Raw genomic sequence first — 11838 nt, 5'->3', positions numbered from 1 at the left:
TTGAACACTAATTGTAATATCTAAACTATATGCTCATAAATTATGAACAATTATATATTCATGTAATATATATTGACATATGTTTTTAGATTGTTAATATAAACAAATCACAAACTTATATAATCCCAATATTTACATAAAATACTTTAATTAATCTGTTGACGTTGTAAATTTATATCAACAAATTATTAATCTAATGATATTCTTCTTTAGTTAATGAATGTCCTACTACCTCCCCCTTTTTCTTTTTCTTTTTTTAAAGCTAATATTTGCATACGCCAGGACCTGATAACATTTCCCATTCTCACTCACTATATATACAAGTCATGATGCCAATTATAACACCCTCCCACATTTCCAATATAAATTAAACGCAGGCGAGTCCTGCATGTGGGTTAGATCATCTAGTCCTGCTGTTGTTGTCGTCGACGTCGTCGTTCAAGATCAGAATTCGATCTGTTACTATATATTAATGCGTGAAGAATGAGTTGCAATGGATGCCGAGTTCTAAGAAAGGGTTGCAGTGATAACTGCATGCTTAGGCAATGCCTACAATGGATGGAAGACCCCCAAGCTCAAGCCCACGCCACCGTTTTTGTGGCCAAGTTCTTTGGCCGCGCCGGCCTCTTCTCTTTCATCAACGGCGTCTCTGAGTCCCAACGACCCGGTATATATAAAGTTTTCCCTTATCAAATCAAAATCGAAGTATGTGCATACAAACGTTCACACTGCAATACGTTGTTTTTGCATGATGATCAATCAAGCATGCAAAAATATTTAAGTATGCAGTGGACGTCTGATTTAAACGTTCATATGTGTGTGTGCGCGCGCGCGTGTGTGTGCAAATTATAAAGATATCTACGATCTCTGATGAGAATAGGTTTTATTGGTTTAGCTTTGTTTCAGTCGTTATTATTTGAGGCGGTGGGGCGGACTATAAATCCTGTAAATGGGGCAAGAGGGCTTCTTTTGAGTGGGAAGTGGGAGGTGTGCCAGGCGGCGATAGAGACGGTGTTACATGGCGGCGCGTTGGAGCCACTTCCCGAGTATAGTCGTGACAACCATTATGTTCGTGAACATCAGGTTCGAGTAGAACAACGGCAATCCACCAAGAAGAAGAGGCCTAATTTTGCTGTCGATGATGACGTGGCTAATTTCCAACTGCCCGATCTCAATCTTTGCTTGACATCTGCAGCTGGGTTGACGTCGAGGACGAAACGGAGGGATTGTAGAGCGTCAACGCCGTCCGTTGAAGACTAGGAAACGACGACGTTGGGGAGTTCTTCATCAGAGAACAAAGGTACTGCTGGTAATTTAGAGAGAACAAAGCTTCTGAGGTTATTCATTTGAAACCTTGTTCTCCTCCGTTTTGTTGTTGCCGAGTAAATAATCTGTGGGGAAGAAAATATTTCCACAAATTATTAAATAGTCTTTGGTTGTATAAGCATATAAGGCACTCTTGCATTGAGTTGATTTTTGACCTTTTACTATAGATTTGAATCATTTGATCTGAAATTTTTTTTTTTTTAAAGGATTAATTATCTTAAACCTCCAATCTTTTAGTGTCATTCTAAATTAGTCTCAACTTTTTTAAACATTCCAAACAAGTACCCAACATATTGTCATATCCATTAAGTTTCAGTTAAATTTTCAGTTAAATGTACATGTGACAATAATAGATCCCACTTATTTGCTTAATGACCCTATAATACATATTGTCATATCCATTAAGTTTCAGTTAAATTTTCAGTTAAATGTACATGTGACAATAATAGATCCCACTTATTTGCTTAATGACCCTATAATAATAATAATAAGCATGAAGATGGAAAAAAATCACAAATAAAATGAAATATAAAAATGAAGAACAGGAAACTCCTAACAAAGAAGAGGGTGAAGAATTCAAATAGGGTCTCCAGGAGCTTATTTCTGCTCATGTGATTTCCTCATTCACCAATTTTCAGCTAGTAAAGCTTCAAGTTCTTCTTGTGGGGAATGAAGATGGTGGTGACCGTATCATGGCAATCCATACTATTTAAGCAACCTCCATGACCTTCTTTTCGATGTTGGCGGCTTGAGTTATAAGGTGGAGTTCTTGGTTGTGCATTGGGTTTGGAGGTGATGGCCTAAAGGGGGTGGTGGTGACCGTCACTTGATGGAGGTCATGCTTCCCTGACTTTCTATTGATGTTGGAGACAAAATAAGCCCTAGTTAATTTGATAGAAAGTTAATTGGGGCTTAAACGGATGTAACATTTTCAATTAGTTTGGTACTTGTTTGAAATGTTCAAAAAAGTTGAGATCAATTTGGAATAATACTAAAAAAATTAGGAGTTTTTTAAGTACTTAATTACTTTTACCGTGCATATTTTGTTTTAGGAAATCAATGTGCAAATTGAATATTCAGAGGCCATGACTGAAGATGTAATACATGCATGGACCACATTTTGAATCTCTGTGATTGGCATAATGTGCAAGGGTTGTCTAAATTTTGATGATGGAAAGTTTAAATTAATTAGGTAGGGGAAATATGGACGAGTGGACTATTACTGCTGTTGGCCGTTGATTAGCTTCAAGAGGCGCATTTACACTTTTATAGACATGCATGTATACTAAAATTGTGAAGAAAAGTGTATATATACATACATACATGCATACATACATACATATAAAAAATAAAATATATATATAATATAAATGTATTGAACAAACAATTTTATGTAATCTAGTGATTCCAAAATAATCAAGCATACGCTTGCTTGCGAACGTAGTGTTACAAGTTCATTAGAGTGTAGCAAACATGGGTATTCTCAACTAATATGTGTATCGTATTATAATATAGAAGTAGTACAAAATATGGAAATTCTTGACAATATATATATATATATATATATCGTATTATACTATACAAGTAGTACACCGTAAGGGAATTCTTGTTGTAAAGCTCAATATAGCGCTTGGTGTTTATACATGCAAGTCTTAAATGTCAAAATCAGAAGAATAATCTTAGGAGACGAGTTCGGTTGATGTAACTTTGCTCTCTTATAGCTAGAAATGCTTTCTTACTTAGCCTAGTTCTCTTACCCCATGTATAATGTAGGAGGCATATTTTCAATAAAGAAAAAAGAAACAGTTGATTACTCGGAGTCTCGGATTGGTTCTCGCCTCTCAGCTCAAAACGATTTGTGAGTTCGGTTGAAGTGTTCATCGATTGGACGAGACGCGGAGTGTAACGCATCTGAGTTGGGTAGAGAGGGCCATAGTCTTTATCACCTTGACGTGGCAATAGAAAATAACGTATGAAAATCTACATGATTAAGGTATTGGTCTAGTGGCATGTTGGTGGACGGCATGACAGCACTCATATAGCTCATTTTATGGTTGTGGTTAGTCATCCAAGACTGAAAATCCAACCCACTTCCCTTCATTGTAGACTTCTTGTTAGGGGTGGAAAAAAATTCTGAGAATTCCGAACCGTACAAAAATGCTGCAAACTGTTCGGTACCTGAAACTGAACTGATCTCGAAAAGTTTGGTATGAGATTCAGATCCCAATTACAAACCAAACCGATACATATTTTATAATATTTTATTTAATTTTAAGTTAAATTCAAGAATTATGTAGACCATTGGATTTGGTTGAGATTAAATCTCAACCGTTCATTCATTACCCTAACTCTCTGAGCTCACTTGAGTCACCTCACTGTCACAGTCACACACACTCTCTCTATCTCTCTCGTCTTGTCTCGACTCGACTCGACTCGTCCTCCGCCACCCAAAATCGAGCTTTGCTTCACAGCCACTGCAATGGCTTCCCTCACTGTCCTTTGTCCTAGGGCGTGCTCTGCCCCCGGTACCTGCCTCAACTCCTCCGCCCAGTCGTCGCAGCTACAACAACCCCTACTCTCTTCCAACAATTGCCTCAATCGCTACTCCATTCCATCTCTGCAGATTTCTGGCCTTCAGGTTTGATTAATTGCGCAAACCGTTACTTTGTAAGCTTTATTTATATAAATTTTATTGCTTTTTGTGTTTTCATGCTTTAGTTTTGTATTTTATTCAAATGGGTATTCTTTGTATATGTTGTATATCTTCATTCTGAAGCTTCTTTAATTTTTTCCATACCGAAATTTTGGTTCAGTTTCGGTTTTCCAAATCCCGTCGCGTAAAGGATTGGTTCTGAATTCAGGTTATGCTTTTTGGTTCGAGATCCCAACCTGAACCACCCTAATTGTAGGTCATGTATGCTTGGAGAAGGGAAAATATTAAGGGTTTTTGCATGTGTCGCTGCATCTCTGAATAAAATGAGACATTTGAGAGTGGATTCAATTGGAACTTCCCTACAACTTTTGGGTCACTCACCTTCCAATATTTCTTCTATAAATCTTATTTCAAATATCAATATACGTATGAAATCCTAATTCTCAAACATAATAACAATTTTATGGCACTTAAACATTGTCTGGTGAATTAATAATATTGTGAAAATTTGCCACTTAGTACTACGATCTAGTGGTATTTTTCTTTCTTTATAAGTGAGAGGTCTTAGGTTCGATTTTCGCCAAAGGCGAATTTGAACCACATTATTGTTAGCCTATTATGAGGTTAAGCTCACCCATCTTCCCTCGTAGTGTAGATAATACAATTTAGTAAAAATATTGTAAAAAAATTGTGGATCACCCTAGTGGTTAGGCCCTTTTCCTCTTAAACTCATTGTATCAAGGCCCTCCCCCTTCCTCTTACTATAAATTAGTATAGAATATAGCTTGTATTAAAAAAAATAACATTGTGAAAATTGAACCACTTATAACATGTCTAGATTCTCGATTTTGAATGAGAAGAAGGAGAATTTTAATTTAAAAATAGGAAGTAATAATATAAAGACGGGTAAATTACATAAAACTACCTCAACTATTAGGTCATTAATAGTTTCATACCTCATCTTTAAAAAGTTTCAATGGCATACCTTATCTTCGAATTTATTGCAATGTCATACCTTCCATCAGTTGTCTATCAATTCATCTGTTAAATGCTGACATGGCATGAGGCTGGGCTCACTTTCTATTAAAAAAAAAAATAAATATTAAAAAGTAATAAAATATTAAAAAATATTAACTAAGTATTAAAATTTGAAAAACAAAAAAACAAAACAAAAAAAAAAAAAAAACAAAGCAAAACCCATATCCCATCACACACCCCCCTGTCACCTCTTGACCCGAGGCGGATCACTTCCTAGGCCCGCTCCACCACTGTAGCACGATATTGTCCGCTTTGGGCTTACCATTCCCTCACGGTTTTGTTTTTGGAAACTCATGAGCAACTTCCCAGTGGGTCACCCATCATGGGATTGCTCTAACCCCCTTCTCGCTTAACTTTGGAGTTCCAACGGAACCCGAAGCCAATGAACTCCCAAAAGGCCTCATGCTAGGTAGAGATGGGAATATACATAAAAGGATCACTCCTCTGGGCGATGTGGGATGTCACAATCCACCCCCCTTAGGGGCCCGACGTCCTCGTCGACACACCACGGCCAGGGGTAGGCTCTGATACCAAATTGTCACATCCCGACCCGAGAAGTGATCCGCCCTGGGCTGGGATGTGACACCTCCCCCCCCCCCGCCCCACCCCCCGAAACCCCATCCCCTTCATCATCTTCCCCATCCGTCGTCCCCTCTCCCCCACCCCTTTCTTCCCCCTTCCATCTTCCCCACACCCACCGCGCACCCATCCTCCACCTCCTTCTCCACACCCATCCTACATCTCCTCCTCTGCACCTAGATTCTTGATTGGTTTCAAAGGTTCCAACTCTCTCACACTCCCTCTTCGATCTGATTTACTCCACCATTTCAAAAATCCACAATTTTTTCTACGGTTTTCTCACTGATCTGAGCAGCAAATCCGCCATTGAAGCTCGGGGAACTGTGTTTTGCAGGGTTTGGTGACGACCCAGTGAAGGATGATTTGTGAAAAACATGTTCATTTAAGCAACATCAATAGCATGCAATTAACAATTAAAGGCGGAATCATGCTTGTATGCACTTAAAACAAAACATTTACCCATGAAATTCAAAGCCTAGTAGATAGGTGAATCAAGACTCAACTCAAAAACAAAATGAGTTGAGAAATCAATACCTTTGTAGATTCCTCTTTGCATAAGCAAAGGCTAATCACCCAAAGAGAGGGCCTTCATTCCTTGCATCTTGGATCCATGGATTTGGATGGATGAAAAGGTTTCTCCAAGTTCCCAAAATTGAGAACCTCTAAGTCTCCACACCAAGGTATATTGTAGAAGAAATGAGTGACCTAGAGGAAGTAAGATTGCTAGCTATTCCCCTCTAGATTGGCCGGCCTCTTTGAGAGCAAAGGGAGGTTTGTGTTCTCATCTTTACTCCCTAGAAAACCCTAAGGATGAAATGGCTATAAAGATGTCTTTATACCACCTCACAATAGAGTGGCAAACTTGCAATTAAGCCAAATTCACTACCCTCCTCTAAATGGCCGGCCTATGGGGATTAATTGGGCTATTTGGGCCTTTGTGAATCATTATTCATTAAGTTGTCATACAACTTAAGTCAATGGACTTGACGTTCGAAGCCCATTGGGCCTTAAGGTCCAAAACTATCCCGAGGTCTTCAACGAACTTATTCGTTTGATTAATAATCATATTAATTAATCCTTGCCATAAATAATTAAACCATTTAATTATTCTTACTCATCTCCGTTGAATCTTCAAACTCTACCTTACACGGTGTACGATCCATTAGGTTCCTTTTAGCGAGGCAGTGGGCGATTCAAACTCTTTCAAATCGATTGTGAATTGAAACTTACTTTCAATTCTCCCGTTAGTGATAATACACTTTTAGGGCTTCCACAAACCATCAGTGACACCTAGCAGCATATCATGGTTACCCAAGCTAATCAGAAGAGGTGGAGAACCTATTCAGTTTAGGATTACAAATGCAATACGGTCTTTCTCTAATACAATACTCTTGACCACATTGTTTGGTTTGATAGTTTATTCATGTCTACCATCCAATGTGAATCTTTGTACTTATATGATTACCTTGAATGTGATCTGGAACGCATTCCAACATCTCATTCATACTCTGGCCAGAGATTCCAAATCATATCATAGAGTATTCTCCCTCAAATAGTTTGAAGGTTAGAGATCCCTTGTTGCGCATTCACTTGCCTCCATGGCTAAGTGGCTTAACCCCAACGATGCCGTGGACACCCTGATAGAGTGACGTTGACATAATCAAAGATTAAGGACCTAACCACAAGACAACTGTGATGCCTCAGGTCAAAAGACTAATTTGCATTATCCCAACCATGAGTTCTCATGTGACATGTGTAGACATCAAAATTTCGGTGAAATGAATGTTGATCAATAATTAAAATTTCAACGTTCACGTGTCACATAAATTTTACATGTAGCGTGTGATTCAACAAAAATCGAAATAAATTGGAAAAGTCATCAAATATGACACGTGTCAATACCTGGCAGAAACGATTTATTTCATCTGATTATTTAAATCCAAAAATCAAGTTTTGGAATTCTATAAATATGAGGCCAAAGGCATTCGTTTGGGGGGAGAAGGAAGAAGGAAGGAGAAAGGAAAAGAAGAAAAGAAGGAAGGAAGGAAGGAAGGAAGGAAGGAAGAAAGAAAGAAGCCTTGAAACTCTAAAGCTCTCAAGCAAATCCCGAAGGTTCAAGAAAGCAATCTTCGTTCTTCGTCAAATCCACCTTCAAGATCAAGCCCCGACGGCCCTTGAAGAACTTCCACCAACTCAAGATCAAGCCCCAACGCCCTTGAAGAACTTCCACCAACTCAAGATCAGGCCCCGACGGCCCTTGAGGAAAGTGTTCATCATTCATCATCCGTTCATCCTTCAAGATCAAGCCCCAACGCCCTTGAAGAACTTCCACCAACTCAAGATCAAGCCCCGACGGCCCTTGAAGAAAGTGTTCATCGCTCAAGATCCGTTCATCCTAAGATCAAGCCCCAACGGCCCCTTTGGATCAACAACCTCAACAAATCCACACATCCGTTCATCCTTCAAGATTAAGCCCAGAAGCCCTTGAAGATCCGTTCAATTCAAGATCAAGCCCCGACGGCCCTTGAAGAACTTCAAATTCTCCTTCAAGATTAAGCCCAAAAGCCCTTGAAGATCCGTTCATCCATCAACCTTCAAGATCAAGCCCAACGCCCCTTGAAGATCCATTCATCAGCTGTGCATCCTTAGATCAGGCCCCGACGGCCCTTTGGATCAACAACTCATCCACAAACCCACACCCTACGAAGATAGAATCAGAGGACCAAATTACAAAGAGATTGTAACCCCAAAATCTTTAATACAAAATATATATTTTGTACACGTATTCTTGTCGCTTGTTTCAGGAATTTCTCGTGTTTACAAATTTGGCACGCCCAGTGGGACAATCTCTACCTCTCATCTCTATCCTCAAATCATCAAAAAACGCAAATGGCATCAAGAAAGGATCAAGCTGTTCCTGCAGTCAAAGCGAAGAACAAGAACATTATCACCGCAACTGGTGATATTTCGGGCATCACAACCCGAAGTGAAGCAAGAGCTCTTTTTGCCGCGGCTTCCGCCACTGCATTAACTCTGTCAAAGGAACAAGAGCACCTGAGGCACGAGCCTGTGATCACCCTAGCCTCGCTAAGGGCATCAAGAGGGGAAAGCCTGAGGAAATACTCAGAGTCCCTACCCTCCGACGCTGATTCGAGCGGCAGTACAACCATGCAAGTCATGACCACTGGAGCAACTTCAATCGAGGAGCAACTAGCTCAGATGAATGAAGCAATCACAAAGCTCACACGGACTGCAGAGGAGAAAAACTTGCAAACCGCCGGACTCATCAACCGTCTGGAGGCACAGCATGGCGTCAAAATGAAACCAAGCTCTCTTCCAACTAAGAAGACCGGAGAAGGCTTTAACCCAAATGCCTACGAACCCATGTCAAAGGCTAGGCATGACTTTGCTTCCTCTTCAAATCTTGGAAAGAAGGTTTCAAACACCGTCGATGACAAAGAACTTAACCTCACCAAAACTCAAAAGAAGTTGAAGGAGCATGGTTACGGAGTTGACAACAACAAAGCCGGACTTGGCTTCACACCAAATGCACCCGTGAAGATTTCAAGCAAAGTGAAGAAAGCTAGCGCTCAACACATCAGCGTGAGCATTGAACAAGACCAAAAGGAGCCTAAACCCGCCCCTCGGCCGTCGGTCTTCGATAGGATGAGTCATTCAAGCTCCAGAATTTCAGCGCTTAATCGCATTGGTAGTCAAGGCCGAACCTCTGTCTTCAAGAGGCTTAGCGTGCCAACATCCCAAAGCTCTGTTTTTGAAAGGTTGTTAAAGCCTAAGAAACAAAGCAACACAGCTATCTCTCCTCTGCGACCATCAGCTTCGGAAAGATTTGAAGATAATGAGAAGCCTTTTGGAAAGAGGAAGACAACACCAAAGGAAGAAAAGTTCGATGGGTTAGCAGAAAAAGGCGACGTTCAAAGCTTGATTCCTTCAAGGATGAAGCGCCAAGCAATCCTAGAGGTCGACACAAAAGGACCACTGAAGGTAAGGAGGCGCATCGTCGTCCACACTGGCAAATCTTCATGCCAACAAACCCAAGAGGACGGCACTGAAGATGAAATCCCTAAGAAAGATGTCACTTCTGGCTCTTTCGACTCAAAGTCTTCACCTCAACCGCTGGGGGCATGCTCCAAAACCATGTCAGTCAAGTCAAGTGAAGTTGAAGGATGGACTTATGTCACTCCAAAGAAAATGCACAAGAAACATGGGTCTCCTCCACAAGTTCACCAATCGGAAAGGGGGCAAAGCAACTACCGTCAACCTTCAAAGCTACATGAAAGTGTGGAGGATGACGAAGTTATGACACAAAGATCGTCCGTTGCCATCACGATGCGCGATTTCTTCCCCAAAGACTTCTTCAATCACTCAGTCAAGACTCCTTGCTATGAAGATTGCAAGGAATGCCCCTCTAAGATTGTTTGACAAATTTAAGAAGCTCCTCGTTCGCACGAGCCTAAAAGGTGACAACCAAAGCTCCTCGTTCGCACGAGCCTAAAAGGTGACAACCACAGCTCCTCGTTCGCACGAGCCTAAAAGGCGACAACCAAAGCTCCTTGTCCGCACGAGCATAAAAGGCGACAACAAACGCTCCTTGCCTGCATGAGCTGAAAATGCAAACGGCACCAAGACGCTCCTGGCCCGCAAGAGCATAAACTGTGTACGGCAAAATTATCATCAAAACCATCACCCATTTGAACTACGTCATGACTTGATCCCTCCTCAACCAAGGGTACGTAGGCAACTTGAAACTTCAAAACTTCAAGTACAGTCACATCACCAACAAAAACACAAACACTTTGAAGAAAAAAAGCGAATTCAAACTATGAATACTTTATTTCTTTAAAGGAATGATTTGGTTACAAAGCCGTATTACAAGGGTGAGCATCACACCAACGTCACCACCGAGGAAAGTTGTGACCAAAAGACACTACACAACATAAACTCGCTGCAGTCTTTTGCACAACCACACACGATAAAAGTGACACTTTGGAACAAGCTTCAAGTAGCAGTGGTAAAGAGCCCACGACAAGCAGTAAGGTCAATGTGCACAACAAAGTCACCGCCGAGGGAAGACCGTGACCAAAAGGCATTACACAGCAAAATCCCGCTGCAGTCTTTTGCACAACACCACATGGTAAAAAGTGGCGCACTGCAACAAGCACCAGGCAAAGAGTACAGTTGCACCCACATCTTGCTCACTCCGTCACCAATTCCAAATTCACAAGAAGCTGCCACCAATTGTGAATATGAGTAATCCGTCAAAAGGCAGCAAGGAAATTTGTGAATGCAGTAAGACCTGTAAAAAAAAAAAAAAAAAAAAAAAAAAAAAAAAAAAAAATACATATGTTTCTATGTATTAGAAAAATATATATATATTCTCTACTCAAAAAAAAAAAAAAAAAAAAAAAAAAAAAAAAAAAAAAAAAACAACTTTCTTTATTAAGAAAAAAAATACATATGTTTCTATGTATTAGAAAAATATATATATATTCTCTATCAAAAAAATAAAAAAATTAAAAAATAAAAAATAAAAAAAATAATAAAAAAATAAAAAATAAAAAATAAAAAAATAAAAAATAAAAAAATAAAAAAATTAAAAAATTAAAAATTAAAAAAATAAAATAATAATAAAAAAAATAAAAATTATACATGTTAAAGTGGATCTGCCTACACTTAAGACCCATGCCAACTCAAAGAAACAGAAGTTGAAGTCCACAAAAAGAGCAGCCCAAATCCAGGCCCAGCTCTCTCTCACTCTCTCCCTCTCTCGCTCTCTGTGTGAATAAGGCCGTATTTGGTGACATGGATCGAGCGAATGGGAATCTTGCCGCCGACGAGGCGTCTCAGAGCAAGGTCACTCGCCATATCTCCAAGCAAAACAAACACAAGCCAGAAGATAAATTGGGATTCTCCGGAAACTGGATCTGGGTTCAGACTTTCTTCCACCCCGGAATCCATCAGGCCGAGCTCGTCCAGCAGAGCGTGGTGGTTCGATGACGTGGCCCTTCTGTCACCAAATATCATTGAGAAACTCCTCCAGATTTTAGGTGCTTACGGACCTGAAAACAACAGCTTGATCCTCACCGCCAAGCTCCAGAAGTCCTCCCTCATCGACTCTCTCTCTCTCTCTCTTCACCGCCGGCGCATGACAGATCGTTGGCGAGTCCAGGCTCAATCTCCTCTACCAGCTTCAAAGCCAGGCCCTTCGAATCCTCCAACAAACC

General features: G+C 40.3%; 1 protein-coding gene across 1 annotated transcript; it reads left to right on the top strand.

Moving 5' to 3' along the window:
* The first annotated feature begins 262 nt into the window (after positions 1–262).
* Positions 263–1688, top strand: LOC125472919 (LOB domain-containing protein 38-like). The gene is made up of 2 exons (XM_048575004.1): positions 263–667; positions 896–1688. The coding sequence occupies exons 1-2, from the start codon at positions 484–486 to the stop codon at positions 1258–1260; spliced, it is 549 nt and encodes a 182-aa protein (XP_048430961.1). The 5' UTR covers positions 263–483; the 3' UTR covers positions 1261–1688.
* Positions 1689–11838: the final 10150 nt, after the last annotated feature.

This window comes from the organism of the source record quoted next, unplaced genomic scaffold, assembly GCF_019419815.1.
Source record: "Pyrus x bretschneideri cultivar Hongxiangsu unplaced genomic scaffold, Pyrus_bretschneideri_v1 Contig77, whole genome shotgun sequence".
NCBI classification, from domain to species: Eukaryota; Viridiplantae; Streptophyta; class Magnoliopsida; order Rosales; family Rosaceae; genus Pyrus; species Pyrus x bretschneideri.
This window is presented reverse-complemented; position numbering and strand designations above follow the sequence as displayed.